Consider the following 21979-nt stretch of genomic DNA (forward strand, 5'->3'; position numbering starts at 1 on the left):
ACAGCACAGAGCGTAGCTGGTTCTTTGTCAGTTTAAAAATACGATACACCCATAACTCATCCTCCCACCAACACATTCTCCCCTCCTTCAGTCCGTATTGTCTTTCTAAGTCTCCTCCCCTCTTCCCTCCCCGCTGGTGGCTCCTTGGTAAATCATTGAGTTCTTGGAAAAGTCTGCACGTGTTTCCTCTTTTGCTGGGTACATCTGATAGTGTGCGTGCGTATCTGTCTGTGTGCATTTCAGTCACATGTACTGTACATCAGCTCCACAGAGTGCAAACATATCGACTGACAACAGAAAACCATACTTATAGCATACCAGTGGCTAATGCAATAGGCTTGGGGGCAGTGCTCCACCAAATGGCGCTGTTTTTGTTTTACATGCATTTTGCATTTAATATGGAGTAGTGAATCATTTTGCAAAATGAATGTGTCTTATAATCATGGCAGTGTCATTTTTTAAGTAATTTTCTTGTTTGTGTGTCTTTATGACTTCCTGTTCTTGTTGAATCACTCCAATAACCCAGTGGGGTGTGGCTTTCATATGCCAAATTTTTAGGGTTAATAAGTTAGGGTTAAGCCCTATGAATTCGGCCAAGCAGTAAGTGGCCACACAAATGTGTGATGTGATGAGGAAAACTAATTGGAGCATTTATGTTGCTTGCTAAAATCATAAAGTATACGATATAATATAAGATTGTAATAAAATTACAATCAAATGCCGCAAGGTACTGAAACCAATGCAAAGAGTGAATTCTCTTCCTGCCTGTTTGGAGGCGACATATGAGGAAAACAGACATGCATGCACATGGCAATATATTGAGGGGGGCAAAATGATCAAATTTATTTTCATTTATTGTGTGATAATTTCATTATTATCATCCCAGGCTTACTGCCCACGAGACATTTTCCTCTGAACGAGAACTCTTGTTACGTTTTAATCTCACGAGATCTTGTGAGCTCTAATTAAAAGGCATTCAGCCTTACTGGACACCAGTACTACTTGGGAAGTTTGGTTCTGAGAATCACTGGGCAGCAGTACAAAAAACACATGGACATACAGCTCAGCCAAGGAGCGACCAAGTGAGGGAGACAAACATTTGTTTCTTCATGGAGGGAACTGTTTGTCCCAAATCAAGTGTGTGGCCCATTACATAACATTAACATAATCAGATTACATTGTTGTAGATGTTGAAAAACGGTGGACATTTGTCAACACACAAAAGACACACAAAACATTTAAAACATGTAAAAAAAAAAAAAAGATGATAAGAAAAGAAGACTATCATCTGTCCTTGCTTCAACCAAAGTGAAGCTAATAGCGATGCCTGTGTGATTTGGCCGAGAGTAACCTTCAGCATATGCATGGATACGGTGTTTTACTGTTACACTATCTGGTTTCCTGTTAAAGAGAAGCCTCCTGCAAAGGACACACACACACACACATACACACACATACACAGACGTTCATGCCCAGCCAGAGTGTGCTTCACACAGACTAAATACAGGCACAGCAGACATGATTATGTTTTATATTCATGGTGTACCCCACTTCTGGATGGACGGATCTCTTTGCCAGGAAGTTACACAAGTAAATTGTGCAATATTATATTGCAACTTACTACGAATTAAAGAGCAGCATAAATGTCAGTCCTATAAATGTTTATTGATAGGACACGCAGCGCACACAAGTGAAATCATCCGATGTATGGCTCATCAATGTATTTCCTTTGGAGTGCCAGTACTCAAAGATACGGATATGTTTCCAGCAACACTAGCTGGGATGTTAGCATTTTATTTTCAAAAGACAAGCCGAACAACCATCATGGGTCATTGAAAACTTGTTCCTATAGTTACAAGATCACCTTATAAGGCTACAATTGTGTTGTAAGGGATGTGCAAATGAATTGGTGTGGCGTCTGCAGTGATGCGGACTCTGCATCGGTCCGTCGTGGTGAAGAGAGAGCTGAGCTGAATGGCAAAGCTCTCAGTTTACCGTTTGATCTACGTTCCTACCTTCACCATGGTCATGAGCTTTGGGTAGTGACCGAAAGGGCAAGATCGCGGGTACAAGCGGCCGGAATGAGTTTTCTCCGTAGGGTAGCCGGGCTCTCCCTTAGAGATAAGGTGAGAAGCACTGTCATCCAAGAGACACTCAGAGTAGAACCGCTACTCCTCCACACTGAGAGGAACCAGATGAGGTGGCTTGTGGATTTGTTCAGGATGCCTCCCGGACGCCTCCCTGGGGAGGTGTTCAGGGCGCGTCCAACCAGTAGGAGGCCTCGGGGAAGACCCAGGACAAGTTGGAGAGACTATGTCTTCCAACTGGCCTGAGAACGCCTCGGAATCCGTCGGGAGGAGCTGGACGAAGTGGCCAAGGAGGAGGAAGTCTGGGCTTCCTTGATTAGGTTGTTGCCGCCCGCGACCTGACCTCGGATAAGCGCTAGAAGGATGGACGGATGGGATGCGCAAATGCTGAAGATGGAAATGAAATGGTCCATTTACAACCGATTTTCACTCTGTGGATTACTGGGAGTGTTAGTGCAGCTTCATGTAGTTTAGAAAGTTTTCCGACACAACACAACATTTTCACAAAAGTTATTGCTTTATCTTGCAAAAGTTTTGCGAAATCACACCAAAATTTGCCTTTCTTTTTTCTTTTTTTGCCCATCAAAATTGTTTTTCCCCATGACCCCTCCGGGGCTCCGTAAGGTACTGCATGGAGGGCCCAAACTTTCGAATGTGCGCTTAAAGCATTATAAACCTACTCTCTTCCTGCTCAGAGATTACAAATAACACCCACACCCACACATTAGTTATGTTTGTTGTCAGCTAATAATATGGTGTGGCAAAGTTTAGCTACTAACGTAGCTAACGTTAGCTATCATTGAATGTATAGCCTATCATAACCACACAATGACTCCAAAATGTTGGTTACATCTCTGAGACTGCTTTTGTGTGTGTGTGTGTGTGCGTGCCACTCACAAGTATGTAAATACCATACAGTGGTGAGTGAACGCCAATCATTTTATTCGGGCCAAACAGCTTTCAAAATATTTGTACTTTTTTTTTTAAACCACATCACAGGCAATGTTGACGTCACACTGGCCCGACCAATCCGAGGGCAGTTTATTTGCAGTGCGGCGACAGTGGGAGGAATATTTCTTCTGCAGTTTAAATAGCGACGCAGCCTTGACCAACAGAAAGGAAAGGAAAACAGCTTTCGTATCCGAGAGGAGCTTTGTGACAATGTTTGACCTGAGGACACACAGGTAGCACATTCAATCGGCCCGGATTTGGACGGGAAGAACCCGGGAGAAGCAGCAGCAAAGCCTGTTATCGATGTAAGTAATGATACTGCATCAGGTAACAATACGCTTTTGGCTGACTGTTGTATTTATTACATGCATATTGTGTTTGCATATGGAGCGTTATGTCTTGGTGCAAGGCTTGTTTTGTACATTTTTCAATGCGGTTGTTTGAATGGTGTGCGGCGGTGCACACTACACTGCAGAGCCTCACCCATGTGGAAGATGTTTACATGTAACGCCACACATGAATTACAGGAAAAGATATTGTTATTATTAATATGTTCTTGTTTTAAGCCTCAAATGTAACCAAAGATCATTACTATGGCTTGACAAAGGCCATTCCATGTAGTTTATTTACAAATTCATCATCCTATTAATGCTTTATGCTGAACTATATTGCGCTATATTTAGTTGTAAATAGAAATGAAGTTATTGCACATGCTGGTAGTGAAAGTGTCCAAAACATGAAGGTCCCTGTTGTGGGTTGTTTGTTGATAACACAAGCTGTGTGCATGTACACGAAATGACACTGAATGACCCCCACGGTAGTTGTCTTGTGATTGGTCATTACGTAATAAACGCGCATTGTGATTGGCTAATATGGAAGAAATGTCCTGGGAGAGTGTGCAAGGCCATTTGCTTCGTTGTGTGTATTTGCACATGGTCAGTGTTGACAATGACTTCATGAATCAGTGTGCACGTCTTGCATTGTTAAGCCATGGTGACATATATATACAATGTGACATTTTATACAAAAAAATTGAACAGCAGCAATCTTTTATAGACGTAATATAGGGACCACAATAAAATGTTTGCACAAGTGTAGAATGCTTTGTAATTGAAATGTATTTTGTTTGAATAATGTGTTGGCCTACTTTGCCAGCTGCAAAAGACACTTGAAGAACTGTACCAACATTCAGTCTCTACGAAGCTAAAAATGCTCTGTTTTGGTTGACACTATGAGAGAGGTATTAATACAATACAGTATGTGTACTATTGTGGCTATAGTTGGCAGCGGTAATTAAAATTGCACAAAAGTAAACCTATTATGAAAAGAATACGTCTATGACATAGTGTGTGTATTGCTGTCGCCGGTATGTGCAGAATGTAAACAGTTAATTTACTGTTGTGCACTACTGCTGACATTGTGTTGTTATGGTACAGTGAGTCTTTCAGGATGCGCCCCTTAGTGGTATTTGGATTTATTCAAAGAAAGAAAAAGAAAGGTCAGTAATAAAAGGTCACGGGAGATACCATGTTGTTGTTATAGGGGGTGTGGTTTTATTTGTGGTTTGTACGTTTGCTTTAGATCAGTGGTTCTCAACTATAGAAAGTTTGGCTGCGGGACACACCATCACCCTCAATGACAAGAAGCAATCCAAATTGCGCAAATGTTTTAACATAAACTTCTCAAAAGTCTTATTTGTTTAATAAAACACATTTATTTCAATTGTACATGTAAAAAGTCTGTTTGCACCAACTTTTGAACGTGTTGCAAGCGTTATATCCCGCCCTCCTCCGGCTCAACACACATGCACGGTGTAATTTGAGCTAGTTGCAAACTGTCCCTTTAATGAAAAGACATTAAAGTGCCGTTTGAATTTTAGGCAGTGCAAAAATAACACGGTGTGACAGCACAAAGTTTCATGATCATTTTAGTGACAATATGTTTTTATCCACAACTTCAAAAAGTATTTGAACAAAAAATGTGTGAAAGGTTTTCTGATATGTTATATCTGGAGAGCATTTGCACATGCAGGTGGATAAGAAGTGAAACCAAGTTAAAAATCAAGCGAGTCCAGTTTCTCTGATTCAACACTCAGTATGTAAGTTTAATAATAATAGAAGGACCATTTCTTCTATAGACCACCCCTCTGCCAGGGCCAATAGATCGAATTGGGCATTAAACAGTACCATCGTACTGTGCCTGGTAGTCTTCATTGTGGGCAGAATTTCCCCATGCAACACAACATGAGCTTTGGCTTTATGCCTCAGCCTCGCTCTTCTCCAGCAGATATCTACTGTAGCTATCTAGATGTGTGTCGGACCGATGGTTCGTTAAGTCCACACTCAATGTCCTTCTCCTCCCTCTCAAGCTTGACCAAGTCGCCCATAAACACGGTACTTACCTGGGGGTGGCATAGCAAGCGAATAGCACCGACGCGATGTGCATTCACAGAAATGGGGTCCTTTTTTTTTGGCAGAGACTCAGCGACCTACCGAAAACGGCTGAGCGACCCACCAGTTGAGAATCACTGCTTTAGATGAGTGAGGATGTCAGATGTTTTGCTACACGCCTCTTAATCAATTCATTTATCAATCAGGCATAAATCAGAGGTTGGGCCAGGCCCCCCTCAATCTTCCATCTTAACAAGACATTTTTAGAAAATTCTAGTCTCCAGAACACTGTAGAGAAGGCCCGTTTTGTTTCTACTGACCATAGCAAGGTCTATCAAGGCATACTTAGATGAATTTGATGTGGAAAAAGCCCATCAAGCAAATTTGGACTTCATCAGTGCAGCGCATCAGTGACCTTTGAGCTGCAAAGGGGACACCAACTTTATTTGTACTACCGTATATCTGTTTGGAACACAGAGAGCCTATTAGAAATAGCTCAAGCTGTGTGTCATGTGAGCTCACTGCAGCAGAAGGCCTTAAATCTGCAGTGATCATTTGAATGTTAGGCTGCCAAAACATGAAACCATCTGTCATGAATCCTTTTTTTAGCACATCAACCAACACGCTCCTTTTTTTGTATGCGTCTTCAGTCCTTAAATTAGTCCTTGTGTTTAAGGCCTCATAGTTAATGCAATACAATCACTATTAGATTCATTGTTGTCACTTCCTCATGCTTCTTGACTCAACACCCTTATCTCCCTGTCCACTCTCGCTATGCCTAAGGCCATGTTTGGCATTGTGGGCATTACTTAACTGCCTGGTGGGTCAGAGGGACTGGATCAGTGCAGCATCATTAATCTCACTCAAAAAGGGGGAATTTTTGTGCTTTTTGCGTCCATGCAGCCCAATACTGACACAAGTACGGGCAAAGTAAATTATGCATATTTGCTTCTGTCTGAGTAGCTGGGAATGACACGATCAATAATTCATGCTTTGGAATGTGCCAGGAACTCATCTTGCAACACCTCAAGATTATGGAACACTAGGTTATTTCCTCAGATAATTTTAATGAAATTTCAATGCCCGGATACCATGCAAATACACTCCCTTGAAGCTGTGAGCACGATAGGTATGGTATGGTATGGTATGGTATGGTATGGTATGGTATGGTATGGTATGGTTTATTTATTTCCGACATGTGTTTACATGTCCGAAAAGAAGTTGGAAGCAGCTGTCCCCATCCCTTCATAGGAAGATTCCCTATATTTTCATATCTGTTACTGATAATTCATTCACACCATATGTTTAAGATATTGACACTTACAATATTTTGTTTGTTCCGTCTGTTTTGTAAACTTCCGTGTGTTTAAGTGTCACCATTTTCTAATGAAAGAGAAAAAAAGTAGACAGTGTGTAGAACTGAATAGCTTATGCAGTGATGAAGGATAAATACAAAAAACATATACTGTATGAGTAAAAAAAAAAGTAAAAAAAAAAAAAAAAAAAGATAAAATCATATTAAAAAAAGTTAGAATATGTAAAGAATTTAAAGGAAAACTGCACTTTTTTTTTTAATCATCCACAATCCTTATTTAAGACATGAACACACATGTCTCTCTCTTTTCTTCTAAAGATATACTGTAAACAGAGACAGCTCACTGCACGTGATGGGACACACCTATGGGACACATCTATGGGACACATCTATGCCGCTGACAAAGACCACTATTAAAACACCTCCAAAAACCTCCAACTCCTTTTATGGTTTTATATCCATGCTGTGACCATGTAGTAACAGGTACATTCATGATAACATGTAATACTTACAGTATTTTGCCGTATTTTGGTCCTTTTTAAGCATTACCGGAACCTCCTTCTTGGGCGCATTGATTTCACGTAGCAACATACAAACGAACGCTTACATCCAGAGTTAACTTTTCCCAACTCAAAAAGGAAAACAGAAGAACTCATAAGAAAATAGTAGCTCACCCAGCCCATGATTTTGGACTAATTGAGTCATGGCAGTAAAACATGTTCAGAACAATAAAGTGTGCTTGACTCCAGCATTCCTCCAGTGAATCTCTCTCTGTGTCTATTCAGTTCCAGACCATGAACTATGTGGGTCAGCTGGCGGGCCAGGTGTTTGTGCAGGTCAAGGAGCTGTACAGAGGCCTCAACCCTGCCACGCTGTCCGGCTGTATCGATGTGATTGTGGTGCGGCAGCCCAATGGCTCCCTGCAGTGCTCACCCTTCCACGTGCGCTTTGGCAAGATGGGCGTCCTTCGCTCACGGGAGAAAGTGGTGAGATTGCAGCTCTCCTTCACGCTTTGCATCTGTGTGGCTTTTTTTACATTTATTTTGAATCTTGACATTGGAGTCAAAGGTCAAATTAGTGTTCTTCAGTAATCATCAGTTTATTCAGCAATTTATGATTGTGTAAATCATTCAGGAAACGCTGTAAACAATGTACGTATGATTGCATCCATGCCAATCCTTATTTTGCTTCCTGCAGGTGGACATTGAGATCAACGGGGAACCAGTGAGTTTGCACATGAAACTGGGGGAGAATGGAGAGGCCTTCTTTGTTAAAGAAGCTGAGAACACATTGGTGAGTGATGACGGCAACACAACAAGCAAACACAGCACAAAACAAATCATGCTGGCATGAAGGACACGCACAGCTTACCTTTCAACAGACCACCATTGCATTACATTGAAAATGCCTTTACAGTCATCCCTCGTTTATGGCGGTTAATTGGTTCCAGACTCGACTGCGATAAGTGAATTTCTGTGAAGTAGGATTCCTTATTTATAATTGGAATATTTTCGTAGTTAGAGCATAGAAAACCTGTTTGAGACCTTCTAAATATGGTTTTTAGCATTATTAGAGCCCTTTAGACGTGAAATAGCACTCCTGTAGTCACTTTTACACTTGTATTGCCCAATATAGTCGACATAATAGAAAATAAGACGTTTTACATACAAATAAGTAGGGATGCTCCGATCAATCAGCCACCGATCAGTATGGAACGATTTACGTGAAAAATCATGTGATCGGCATATGCTGATAAATGCCTTCCAACGACGATCACCTGTGTCTTGTTCTATAGCGGCGCAGCGTGCGGTGTAATGTCTTGGGCAGCGTCCTCCTCCCGCTTTCCTTCGCAGTGCGCAGGCGTGCCAAAACAAAAACAATCATGATTGCCGTGTGGAAGTTAACTGCCAACACATGCCACGGAAACTACCGAGCACATTAAAAAGCTTTAATTTGAAGAACAAACACCTGACGGAGTATGGTGAGTTTTCGAGGCTCACGGTGTGATCGTCAGTCACACAAGGGTAAATCGCACAACACTCGCCGGTATGTGCATGACAGTCAGAAGGCCAGGCAAATAATAATAAATAAAATAATTGAATTCATCGGAAGAGACGATCAGCCTTTCTAAGCAGTGGAAGACACCGGATTCGAGTGTTTTTATGGGCCCCCTGGAAGAAAAGAAAGTGAAATTATACATTGACAATGGCCTCTTTAATATGCTGTAATCATATGTTATCACTTCCTCCCCTAACAGGAAGTCGTTCCAGCATACCTAGCGACGTCACCCATCATGTCGACAGGAGCGGAGTTGATGGAAACCCAGCTGAGCAGGAGTAGCACACGTCACCACGGTATGCCGCTTTAAAATGTGACAATTAAAAAAAAAAAACTACTACTTTCTTGTGTTTCCACACAGACAACATGCTGTGCGGCTCACTTCCTGCCCAGAGCATCGGGCCGCAGCAGGGTGACGGAGGGATGAGCAAGAAGAGGAGGAAGAGGAGGAGAAAGGCTCGGCCAGACGGTGGAGGAGGAAGAAAGGACGAAAGCGGGGAGGAGTTTTCGGATGATGACAGCATGTTTACTATTGACCTGAGCTCTGATGAGGAGAGAGAAGGTGACGCTGGCAGGTTAGTCTGTCCTTGTGATAGATCAGAAATTCTCTTTTTCTCCCTCTTGTTGCAAAGTCTTCAAGTGACACGCATGTAAAGAGGAGATTTCATGTGCATATTTGTCTTTGAGTGCGCAAAGCCCCTTGAAAGGCAGCTCCGGTTTCTGGAGGCGCTCCAAGAATTTGTCCTGTTCCCACAGTGCTCTCTGTTTCCTTGACATAATGGACCACAGCGGCGTCCTCGCTGCTGCTGCTGCTGGCTTTCCAGGCTTTTTTAGGAAGTTTTATCTCATGGATGGGATGGGAAAATTCCTGAGACACACACTCGGTGTTATTAAAGTCAAAGAGAGAATTGGAGGAGCACGCTTGACAACATTTCCACAACACAAACAATGAATGTTCTACAAACTGGTTAATTGTGTTCTGGTTAAACTGTGTGTGTGTGTGTGTGTGTGTCTTTTTGTGACCAGGACACTATACGGCGATGAAGGGTCAGCTGCCAACACACACACCAGTTCAGACTGGAACCATCCACAGAGGTAACATGTGGCCCCGAAAAACACACACACACTTTTAGGTACACTGTTAAATTATTTCTACTGTCCTGTATGAAACCTTGCCAGTCTCTGTCGTATGAATCACTGTCGTCGCCACCAAGCAGCCCATCATATAATAAGTTCATAATTCTAAAATTGGAAACTCACTTGGTTTCAATTAAAAGGAAAGAACTCTACTCATTTTGAATTACAGCTGACTCAAAATGGCCAGGGGTCAAAGGGTCACCCTTGTCCCCTGTTGGCCAGTGACGACTTTTTTTCTGATGTTCTTTCAGTGAAGCAGTCATAACCAGAACCCTATTTATTTTCAACGCCATCTGATTATTTTATACGTCCGTTGATGCATGTTTGTTGTCACTGATTTTCAAGGGTTATAGTTGCTAGCAAGAACCCCATGGATTCTTTTTTATACATTTACAATTCAATTGGACAATGAAAAAGACAAAAACACCAGTGAAATGAGTCTAAATCAATCTGTCAGCATGTAGCAGACAAGCATATTTTCAGGCAGTAGTTACATATTGCCAAACCAAGAACCCCTTTTTTGCATTCATCCTTGTCCTCTCGACCAGTCATTTTTTCAAAAGAGTCTTCTTCATTTTGCCAGGGATGGTAGTTTCATTTGACAGCCAGTCAGTGGTGTGCAAACGTGTTTGCCCCCTTCCTGATTTCTTTTTTTTGTTTGCATGTTTGTCACACTTAAATGTTTCAGATCATCAAACAAATTTAAATATCAGTCAATGACAACAGAACTGAATACAAAATGCAGCTTTTAAATGAAACTTTTTATTATTAAGGGAGAAAAAATATCCAAACCCACATGGCCCTGTGTGGAAAAGTGATTGCCAAATGTTAAAGCATAGCTTAACTGAGTGTGGTAAAAGTTCTATAGCCATTTCTGAAGCTTTGGGACTCCAGCGAACCACCATGAGAGCCATTATCCACAAATTACGAAAACATGGAACAGTGGTGAACCTTCCCAGGAGTGGCAAGACAAACAAAATTACCCTAAGAGAGCAGCAATGACTCATCCAAGAGGTCACAAAAGACCCCACAACAACATCCAAAGAACTGCAGGCCTCACTTGCCTCAGTTAAGGTCAGTGTTCATGATTCATAAGAAAGACACGGGGCCAAAAAGTTCCGAGACAAAAACCACTGCTGAACAAATAGAACATAAAGGCCTGTCTCAATTTTACGTGAAAACATATTGATGATCCCCAACACTTTTGGGAAAATACTCTGTGGTCGGACGAGACAAAAGTTTAACTTTTTGGAAGGTGTGTGTCCCATTACATCTGGCGTAAAAGTTACTGCATTTCAGAAAAAGAACATCATACCAACTATAAAATATTGTGGTGGTAGTGTGATGGCATGGGGCTGTTTTGCTGCTTCAGGACCTGGAAGACTTGCTGTGATAAATGGAACCATGAATTCTGCTGTCTACCAAAAAATCCTGAAGGAGAATGTTTGTGACCTCAAACTGAAACCAACTTGGGTTCTGCAGCATGAAGTCCTGACCTGAATCCTATTGAGATGTTGTGGCATGACCTTAAAAAGACTACTTCATGCTGAAAAACCCTCCAATGTGGCTGAATTACAACAATTCTGCAAAGATGAGTGGGCCAAAATTCCTCCGCAGCGCTGTAAGAGACTCATTGCAAGTTATCACAAACGCTTGATTGCAGTTGTTGCTGCTAACGGTGGCCAAACCAGTTATTAGGTTTGGGGGTCAGTCACCTTTTCACACAGGGCCATGTAGGTTTGGATTTTTTTTTTTTTAAATAAAAACAATTTTCATTTAAAAACTGCATTTTGTGTTCAGTTGTGTTGTCATTGACTAATATTGAAATGTTTGATGATCTGAAACATTTCAGTAACAACAACAAATCAGGAAGGGACACAGGAACACTTTTTCACACCACTGTACAGTAAATGCAAGAAAAACTGAGGTAGCTGAGGTCAAATATTGAATCATGACTGCTTGTTGGGGACTACGGTACATCTAACATGATTCGCTGCCTGTCTTTGCTTCTCTCTTAGCTCCTCTTTCTGTTTTTCTCACCTCTATCTGTTTATCTTCTTGTAGTCATGTGATTAAGGACACTCTCTCCACCCCGCTGTCCTGCGGTCTGTCCATCTCTTGTCCACAGCAGACCTCTCACTTCCCCTCCCACATTAGGTATCACCTCCACTTTTACTGAACCCTTCTCTGATCACCCGAGGGGACAAAACGCACTTGCTGACTCAGCAAACGTACTATCTACAGTATATATATTTCAATATTTTACTGCCAAATGGGTTTAAAGTGTGTGACTTCTCTCAGCAACGCAGATGACTGTCTGTCTTCAACGCCCAAGAGTGACTCTGAGCTAGCCAGCCGGGCAAAAGACAACCCTGAGATGCTGTGGACCTGGGGGGAGCTGCCACAAGCTGCACAGGTACTCACACACGCATACACACACCTAGATCTTATTTTAAAACTGTGTGCATGTCGTATTGTTGTGAATATTACCACACAGTAAACCGCTCAGTAAGAAAATAATGTAACTTTTATTAATACGACAGAATGTACACAATATGGATGAACGTATTACACCTACATCAGGGTTGTTTTTCCATCCAGGGTGCGAGGGCCACTTCGATATTTTTATATTTTTTTATTTTTTTAAAAAGGCTAAAAAATGTTTTGAAGTTTTTAAAAATAACGATATCTACATTTCAGCTTTTTTTGCTTTCATTTTATTTCTGGAATCTGGGTCGTACTTTGGACACACTTGACTTAAATGAAGTGAAAATGCAATAAAGTATGGAGTTGGTCTCCCCCTTATAACAACTTCCACGCTTCCATGGTTCTTTCACACCAAACTCCTCCGAGCATGCCTTCCTAGACTTTGCTTTGTGCGCAGGGAACAGACGAGGGGCCTTCACCAGACTTGAACACGTAGAAAGCGTCGTCTACCTGACTAAACAAACTCTGTGACTCCTTCTTCTCGCCTTACAGCCGTCCTTCCTGACTTCCCATCAGAAGCAGGAAAGTGCCACATCAGTCACCATCCCAGTGTCCTCCAGCACTCACTTCAAGACCATCAGCGACACCGGGCCACCCTCAAAAAATCTTTATACCGCCCAGCAAGAAGAGACATATGCTGACAAGCACCCTGATGGTGGTAAGTGGAAAAATACTCTTCAAGGAAAGCTTGATATGGGTTTTTTGTTATTGTTTTGTACAGTAATACTTAAACGCCTTATTTATCCCAGGATTTGGGTTACATTTCAGATTGTACAGTCACAGGGATGAAGTTTTATTATATTTGATCAGTCAGTGTTACAACTTTAGTGACCTCTAGCGGTAGGAGCTGTAAAGTGAGGCATCACAGCAGTGTATTCTGCTATGGATGCACAGATCAGCCCCCTTTTGAGTGCTAAAGTCAGTGTTTGCAACATCCTGGTGATGAAAACACAAATGATGTCATTGGCTTTCCCACAGGAAGCACAGTGGAGAGTGTGGGTGCGTCATGCGCAGAGATGGAGAGTTTATCAACATGTTTAGTGTCCCCCGGCATCCTCCCTGATCATTTGGAGGAAGGCAGGAACAGAGGAAGTCCTGTCAGAAGAACAGACTCACCTTCCAAGAGGAAAGGTGTGCATTTTCTTTTTTTAATCAGTAAGATGAGATACGCCTCATTGTTTGACCCATACTGTATGTCTTACTAGAGAAAAGAAGCCAACACCTTGGCACTGATGGAGTATATCTGGATGATATCACAGAACTGGAGCCTGAAGTCGCTGCACTGTACTTCCCTAAAAGGTGCTTACTGGACACTTTATTATGTACAGCTACACAATTTAATGACGTCCAGTGCCTTGCGCCGTCAAAAAGTATACTCTCACATACTGTAGATAATAAAGCTGACACTGGCAGTAATTGCCCCACAGTGACGGAGGCAGCAGCTCAATGAAGGTGGACACAGAGATGATGATGATGGATGTGAGGAGTGCTAATCAGTCTCCACAGTCGGTGAGCAGCAGCGGGATAGACAGCGGTCTGGACAGTCTGTTGGACCACATGGGCGACCTCCCTCACGTGGCCATTTCGCTGTGCGGCGGCCTCAGCGACAACAAGGAGATCACCCAAGGTATGACCAGCACTGAAGTGATGCTGAAACCTTGGTTTAGTGGTATTGTAGCGCTGCACACCCACTGGCATTTGTACAATGTGGCTAAGTGGTAATACACTGCATTTAGTAGCATATTTAAAGTTGGATGCGTGGTGCAAAATTTTACACAAAACTCAGATAAATGTCAACATTTGGGACTTTCTATGTACTGTGCACCTCCACAGAACAGTTCCAGGAGAGGGCAGTGACCTACCAGCAGTTCTCCGAAAACCCTTCCATTATCGACGATCCCAATCTGGTGGTGAAGATTGGCAACAAGTATGCGCGACTATACTGTATTTGATTCATGGCCACGCAATGCAGAACACTAACATACTGCAAGTTATTTATTTTTAAGATTTTGATTTGTGGCGCTTTTGTTTTTGTGGTAGATAAATTGCAACAGCCACAACAATCTTTTTTTAATGATTATTATTTTATATAGCAATTATTCAGCATAGAATAAAATAGGACAATCTAATTATATTCATTGACATTTAATTTTCATTTTTATTTTATTTTTATTTCTCTATAACTGTGATCCCCAACCCCCGGGTCATTTGGTACCGGGCCGCATAGAAAGAAAAATAAATTTCCAAGATGTTTTATTTTGAAAAGTGGCCGGATTCTCGGTGTTACATCCGTCTCACTTGATGCATGTCCATTGTGCGTGTGTTAACTTTATCTGGCCGCACAGATAGACTACTACTGTATTTTAGCATTTTTCTTTCACCTCATATTTGGTGTCAAATGCTGATACGATGTGGGAATGCATAAAGGTAAGTTTTGATGACTTATTGAGTGCTAATGTGCACGTGTCTCAAGTTAATTCATGCTAGCACACTGCCTTTTATGACACACGTCAAACAGCCATGTAATAATCTCTTTGGAAAAACTCCAGAGATTAGATAAATTAGATCGCTATAATGTACGAACCCCAAATTCGTACCCCCATGGCTATTAATCATGAATTAAGTAGAAAACTGAGATTAATTTGATTACAATTTGTAATCATTAGACAGCCCTACTAAACCTTCTAAAAAAGTGTTTTTATTCTCAGCAGACACTTTATTAGGTACACCTACCCAGTCAAATGACTCCAAGGTTTTTCCAAAGATCTTAATGACTCACTGTTCATACAAGAGCTGAAAGCTAACAAGGGCAGACATTTTGCATTGGGAGGTGTAGCTAATTTTCAGTGGGCTATTGACACTGCTGTATTGTATTTTAGGTACTACAATTGGAGCACAGCAGCTCCTGTCATGTTGGCCATGCAGGTCTACCAGAAACCATTGCCACAGGTAAGACCACTCCAGCGATATACAGTACTGCATATAGCTTACATGTATTTGCCATATCTCATTATCGTCAAGTTACACTCGCTACCATACATTAGACATGATGCTAGCATCTGTTTTGTCGTACAGTATTGCGTCAGTTATGTAAATAACAGTGAATGAGTGTTAAATGAAGTGTGACACACCTCTAGCGGCTAAAGTTGTGTACTGCACTCTGACAGACCCACTGTGTTTTAACATTAGCGCTACGTGCTGCTAAAATACCGGGGCTTCAAATCAGTGTCCTTTTTGTACCACTAATGGTTGTTGGGCGCTTTTTTAAGAGCTTTGCAAACCTTTCCATCCCCTCTTCTCTGCACTAATTAATTTCACTTTGGTGTATCATACTTGAAATTCAACCAGTTTGTTTCCGGCTCCAATTTGTTTGTGGTGCACAATGACAAATGTACCAAAACACACTGCCTTTACACCAGAGTGAAATCCAGCTGTAGTTTTGTGAGCGTCCTAACACTTTAATAATGTCATGTCTTTGTCCCCCTTTTCTTACCCTGTTCTCCCTTTTATTTGCCGACGTCGTGTCTCCTACATTCCATCCCATGTTTGCGCATGCTAAGTTTTGGTGTTTGAGTTATTTCTTTTCTGCTTTCGGCCTCTTCTCATACTGCCTCCCTGGTCTGTTTGGCTCCAGAGCGTCTGAGCCGGTATGATATTCAACTTTTTGGACTGCGAGCATGTCAGTTGTCTGTCTTGATTGTCATTCTCCCTTTTATGATTTGCTCAGCTAGCGACAGGTCATTGTGCTGTGCTTTACTTTCCAACGTTTCCTCTGCTGTTTCCTAACGCCATCCCGTTCTACGCTTTGGAGTTTTTTCTGTGAGTTTCGATTTTTTTTTTCAGTGGGTTGTGCGTGGTATGTGCATGCATTTGTGCAGGCCTCTGTGGAGAACATCATGAAGGAGAAGATGCCCAAGAAAGGCGGGCGCTGGTGGTTCTCCTGGAGGAGCAGGACCAGTGACTCTAAATCGGTGAGTGGAACGGAAGCGAAGCGCAGTCATCCAGGACACGAAGCCATGCTGACCTTTTGTTTCCTTCAGGAGTCAGCGACGGAGACGGCGGGAGAGATCACCATGGCGACAGCAGGCAGGTAAAGCCACACCCCTGACTCACTCTATTTAATTATTTTACATCATATTCTGTTTTGTCTTGTCTGTTGACAGGATGAAAGATGAGTCATCCTCAAGTGATGAGGACCATGTGTCTGGTACCGGCCAGTCTGAGTCCCTTGTTGGTTCTGGTAACATTTGTTACAAGAAGACGCTTAGGCTGACCTCGGAGCAGCTGGTATGACTTCTAGCGGATGTTCCTTTTAATTTGAAAAAGAAAATCATGTTTATTGTATTCATAGACAGGTTTATCTACATAACAATAACAAATATCATAATACTAATGCATATAAAATATATATTGTATAATATAGTTTTATGTAAAAATTATTATTATATAGTATATGTTAATATATATAATCAATATAAGATAATAACAAATAATATAGATAAATAATGGGAGGTTGTAAGTCTAAAATTGGAGCAAAAGTGTACATTTTCGCATAAATGCATAAATCCTGGTTGTTTTGTAGGCGAGCCTGCAGCTGAAGGAGGGTCCAAACGAGGTGGTGTTCAGCGTGACAACTCAGTATCAGGGCACGTGTCGCTGCCACGGAACCATCTATCTGTGGAACTGGGACGACAAGCTGGTCATCTCCGACATCGATGGAACCATCACTAGGTTTGCCGCATCCAGCAGCTGCTTCAGTTCCATCTTTTCCCCCCTCAGAGGTGAACGTTGTCTTGTGGCTGCAGGTCGGACACACTGGGCCACATCCTCCCCACTCTGGGGAAGGACTGGACTCACCAGGGCATCGCAAGGCTCTACCACAAAGTCAGCCAGTGAGTGCACATTCATAACCTTTCTTCATGTACAACATTCTACCGTGCAACAAGCTGTGGTTGTGTTTGTCAGGAATGGGTATAAGTTCATGTACTGCTCGGCGAGGGCCATCGGGATGGCAGACATGACCAGAGGTTACCTGCACTGGGTCAATGAGAGAGGAACCATGCTGCCTATGGGCCCAGTGCTGCTCAGCCCCAGCAGCCTTTTTTCTGCCTTGCACAGGTCAGCCACAACATGACACTGGAATGGATGAGATTCAACACAAGAGCTGGAATTGATGACAAATGGATTGACAGGCTGTCAGATGTAGATGTTATTACAGTGGAACTCATCTATGTCGGGAAAATCCATCGAGTCCCGGTCCACCGAGTTCTTCTTTTACTTGTGCTATAAAGTGCCTGTTTAAGTCTCGGTGACATACTGCACGTGGCCGACATTCAATTTAACAACCAAAGGGATCATTTCTATGAAAATCTGTCGACATGTGTTGTAGTATTAACTTAATCGTGATCACTAAGCAGCGTAACACGACAACCGCAACATAACTACTCTGTAGTTAGCATTAAAAGGCGCACAGTGACTTCCTGGTCAGTGGAAAGTGGCCTTCCCTTTAATATTATATTATGAAACATTATTAAAATATGTTTAATCTCTTGTTATTTTTGTAATAATAATAAATAGAATATCAGAATAATATCAATATTATTATTAATAATAATAAAATTAATAATAATAAGATGATAATAACAATGATTCAAATAATCCTGTGCCCTCTGCTTTTGTTGTTAGAATTTTTTTTTTTTTAAGGACACAAGAAGGATCACAAAACACATGTCCGTGTGTGATGCCAGGCATGACAATGCAGTGTAAAAACCACGTTGTGTGTTTGTGTTGTTTAGGGAGGTGATTGAGAAGAAACCAGAGAAGTTTAAGATTGAGTGTCTCACGGACATCAAGCAACTTTTCTACCCGAATACTGAACCTTTCTATGCTGCTTTTGGCAACAGAGCTACGGTCAGACCGCCCGACCGCCACACACACACACACACACACACACACACACACACTTGGAGACTAGTATTTGAACATGAGCTCCAACAATGAAATGTGCCTGATTCCAGGACGTGTATTCCTACAAGGAGGTGGGCGTTCCCCTCAACAGGATCTTCACTGTCAATCCCAAAGGGGAGCTGATCCAGGAGCATGCCAAAACCAACATCTCCTCGTAAGATCTCTCTCAGTGGCCGCATCCGTGTGCCGCACGGGTCCTCCAGCACTAACCTCTCCGGCGACACCGTCTATGTCTAGGTTTGGTCGTCTCTGCGAGATGGTGGATCACGTCTTTCCTATCGTACTCCGCAAAGAAGAAGCAGACTTCACCCGTTCGGATGCGTTAGACCAGTGTAACTACTGGAGCCAGCAGCATCCTGATGGCAGCACACAGGAGGAACAGGAGGACTCTCAGCTTCTTGTTGAATGAGCCCGCGTGGACACGGTGAAGATAAGACGCGCGATCCTGAATGTGATTTACCGTAACACTGTGCCATTGTTCAACAGCAAACTGACGCTACACCTCTGTAAAGTAGGAAGCCATCGGAAGTGCGGAATTACCTCAAGAAATGCACAAAATGGCCGACAAAACAGGCATTGAGGGGCAGATGTGAAGACTTACTTGTTCTACAACGTCCTTAATGCACAACCACTCACACACAAAAGCACAGCTCACAAGTCAATCGATGACTTGAAACAATATTCTTATCTTGAATCCTTCATTACCTCCACGTTGCACACTAACTGGCACACACACACACGTAATATAATGTATACCTATGAAATGTATAATCCAGCCATCATCAGGGACTTTTTACCCATTTAGCACATTATTTCAACAAATATTCTTGATACATATGAAGGAATACAGTATGAAGATAATAATGCTCAGTTTAATGACTTTAACAACATGTAAGTGCTGCTTCTAATATTTTGACACTTGAATGTCCCTTAATTGAAATGAAATAGGACAATAGTGTGGGGCATCATTATCACTATTTTTATTACAGCATAAGTCTCAATTATTAACATATTTTGTATACATTTAAAATGATTTTTATGACTGTATTTTGATTTTGTATATATATTTTTGTGTTAGATTTTTATTATATTTGTATATATTCTAGTATTGTTTAGTATATGTTTGAATGTTGTTTCTGTGTTAAATATACCAGATTTCAGTGCAATGTCAATACGTATTTGGGGATACATAGTATGTGGTTATTATTAGTAGTATTATAATAAAATATAACATTTAGCTACATGAGAGGGGGACATATTACAAACAGCACTCAGCATGACGCAGACTACGACTACTGTTAAATCAATACCTCTCAAAACTGGTCATTATTATCTTTGTAAAGTGCTCTGAATAGATCGCATAAGCGTACCTAATAAAGTGTCCGGGAGCCACGCAGTCAATCAAACCTCAAACTAAAAGACAGCTGTTGACCAATGTGGTCACATGACCACGCTACTGTGAAAGCGACAGTTCCACACACGCGTACACACTGTGTTACTGTCCTCGTTCATATCAATGCAACCTTTTCATGTCGACTTCTATCACTGCTATGTGGAAATACTCTGTTTTTTTTTTTTTAGATGGGTCTTGCATGCTATTCCCTTACACCTCACGGGGTGGGGGGGGGTGGGGGCTGTAAATATGAACTAATGTGACGACAAAAATCAGTAAATATCCACTAAACCTTTGGTGCTAACGAAAGCAATAGAATGAGAGACCATAACAACTTAGAAGTACGCAAATGCGGTCAAGTAGCGCTTGTACTCTCATGCTAATTGAATGTGAATACAAACAGTGGACTGACTTACTGCACACCACCAAGCTGTGGTGATTTTATTATTTTGGTTCTTTTTTCTTTCTTTTTTTACACACAAAAATGTTTGTAATCTACCTTAAAAGTGATTTTAATGGTAACATTGCTATGCATCATCATGAATAATTACAGCAGTGACTGGCCACCTCATTTCTGTTTTATGAAGTAGTATTTGTAAGATCTCATTTATTTTACAGAGAATGCAATCCACCTCCCATGTCTTTTTTGTATTTTTATCATTTAATTCTTTCTGTGAAAGATCTAATACAAATATTGATAAGTCTGCCTTTGTGGTCTTTGTGTATTGTGTATGCCTCTTATGCCTTCTTTGATTTTTCTTTACTATTATTAGCCAAAGCATATTGAAATACACGTGTTGTGTCATATTGTGGTCACTAGGCGGCAGTAATGACACAAAACACTGAGACATTACATTACCTTCAACTGCATGAAGTCATGGCATGTCCGACATGAGGGAGTGAAAAAAAGTTCCCCTCCCGTTCCGTGTGGAAGTGCAAAGTTTTTGGCTTCTTAAGTTTAGAAGAAATAAATCCAAGGCCCACACTAATTAGCTTGCTAGCTAGCGGCCGTCTCGAGTCCCTGCAGCATAAGAGTTGCGCAATGTGTTGTAAATAATGACTAACAGGAGTGTAAAGGTGACTATAGGGGTGTTATTTCATGTCCGCGGGGCTCTAATGATGTTAAAGACCGCATTTAGAAAGTCATAAACAGGTTTTCTACTACGAAAATGTTCAACTTATTAACACTGAATCCTATATCGCGGATATTCATTTATCGAGGTCAGGTCTGGAACCGCTATAAACGAAGGACTGTAGTCACTTTTACACTCAAATTATCCAAAACAGTAGATATAATCAGAGAAAATAAGACTCGTGATCGCGTGTGTTTCAATAAATGTTTTCCAGACGTGGACAAGAAGCGACGTCGGGGATTCAGATTTGACTCTTAGCTAGAGTACGGCTACAACAGCAACCCATTGTACTATTATGATTATGATGACGACGATTACTATTACTGTTATTTTTGTGCCTTACCACTTCCACACGGAATGGGAGAAAAACTGTTTTTCACCTTATTATGTCGGTCATAACCATGACTGTGATAAACAAGGGATTACTGTACACTATTTGTGTTTGCTAAAAGCCATGCATGAAAGGACTGTACAAAAACAAATACGGTAATTATTGTACTTCCGGCAACCCAGATACACACACTGTGTCAGAGACAGGTGTGGGCAAACACAGCTCATTAGCATTAAAGCTACATACGGTACAAAAGAAAACAGTGTGTCCTCAGGAGGGCTTACTAAAAGCACTTTTAAACTGTCTAAATTCCATCATCAAGGCTATAGATTTTGGACCACACTTCCAACACACTCTTGTTGAAAGTTTGTATAAAGTTTGACACCTTTAAAAACGGAGTTATATTGCCTTTACGTTTTGCTATTCCAGTGGTTAGCTTATTTTTACGCTTGTGTGATAGTGAAAATGCTAATGAAAGCATTGTCTGTACAGTTAATAAAGGTTTTATGGCAGTCACGGCTTCACCCTGGAAGTGATTATTTCTAGTGCCATTATTTCCAAAATCATTATTTCCAAAAATTTCCAAAAGTTTTTCCACTGAGGACCACATACTGAAACATCAAAAGACGTGGGGGCCATTTTGATTTTTTTGTAAAATTTTATATACAGGCTAAAACCAGCCCAGGTAGCTTTTGTAAGAAGTTATATAAATTAACGCTTTAACCAATTT

General features: G+C 41.4%; 1 protein-coding gene across 3 annotated transcripts; it reads left to right on the forward strand.

Moving 5' to 3' along the window:
• Window positions 1-3149: 3149 nt before the first annotated feature.
• On the forward strand, window positions 3150-20491 carry lpin1a (lipin 1a). Of its 3 annotated transcripts, XM_054769603.1 has the most exons (24): window positions 3150-3343; window positions 7529-7729; window positions 7941-8036; window positions 9001-9097; window positions 9163-9376; window positions 9828-9896; window positions 12003-12095; window positions 12240-12354; window positions 12918-13083; window positions 13404-13556; window positions 13631-13724; window positions 13853-14052; window positions 14259-14352; window positions 15305-15374; window positions 15986-16072; window positions 16304-16396; window positions 16466-16515; window positions 16589-16712; window positions 17008-17156; window positions 17231-17317; window positions 17391-17543; window positions 18221-18335; window positions 18443-18546; window positions 18630-20491. In XM_054769603.1, exons 2-24 carry the CDS (start codon window positions 7538-7540, stop codon window positions 18799-18801), a joined length of 2787 nt encoding a protein of 928 aa, XP_054625578.1. In that variant the 5' UTR covers window positions 3150-3343; window positions 7529-7537; the 3' UTR covers window positions 18802-20491. The 3 variants fall into 3 exon arrangements, with proteins under 3 accessions (XP_054625578.1, XP_054625580.1, XP_054625579.1); XM_054769605.1 differs by lacking the exon at window positions 12003-12095 and having other exon boundaries at window positions 3151-3343; XM_054769604.1 differs by lacking the exon at window positions 15986-16072 and having other exon boundaries at window positions 3152-3343.
• The last annotated feature ends 1488 nt before the right edge of the window (window positions 20492-21979 follow it).

The sequence above is a fragment of the Dunckerocampus dactyliophorus genome, chromosome 3 (assembly GCF_027744805.1).
Source record: "Dunckerocampus dactyliophorus isolate RoL2022-P2 chromosome 3, RoL_Ddac_1.1, whole genome shotgun sequence".
NCBI classification, from domain to species: domain Eukaryota; kingdom Metazoa; phylum Chordata; class Actinopteri; order Syngnathiformes; family Syngnathidae; genus Dunckerocampus; species Dunckerocampus dactyliophorus.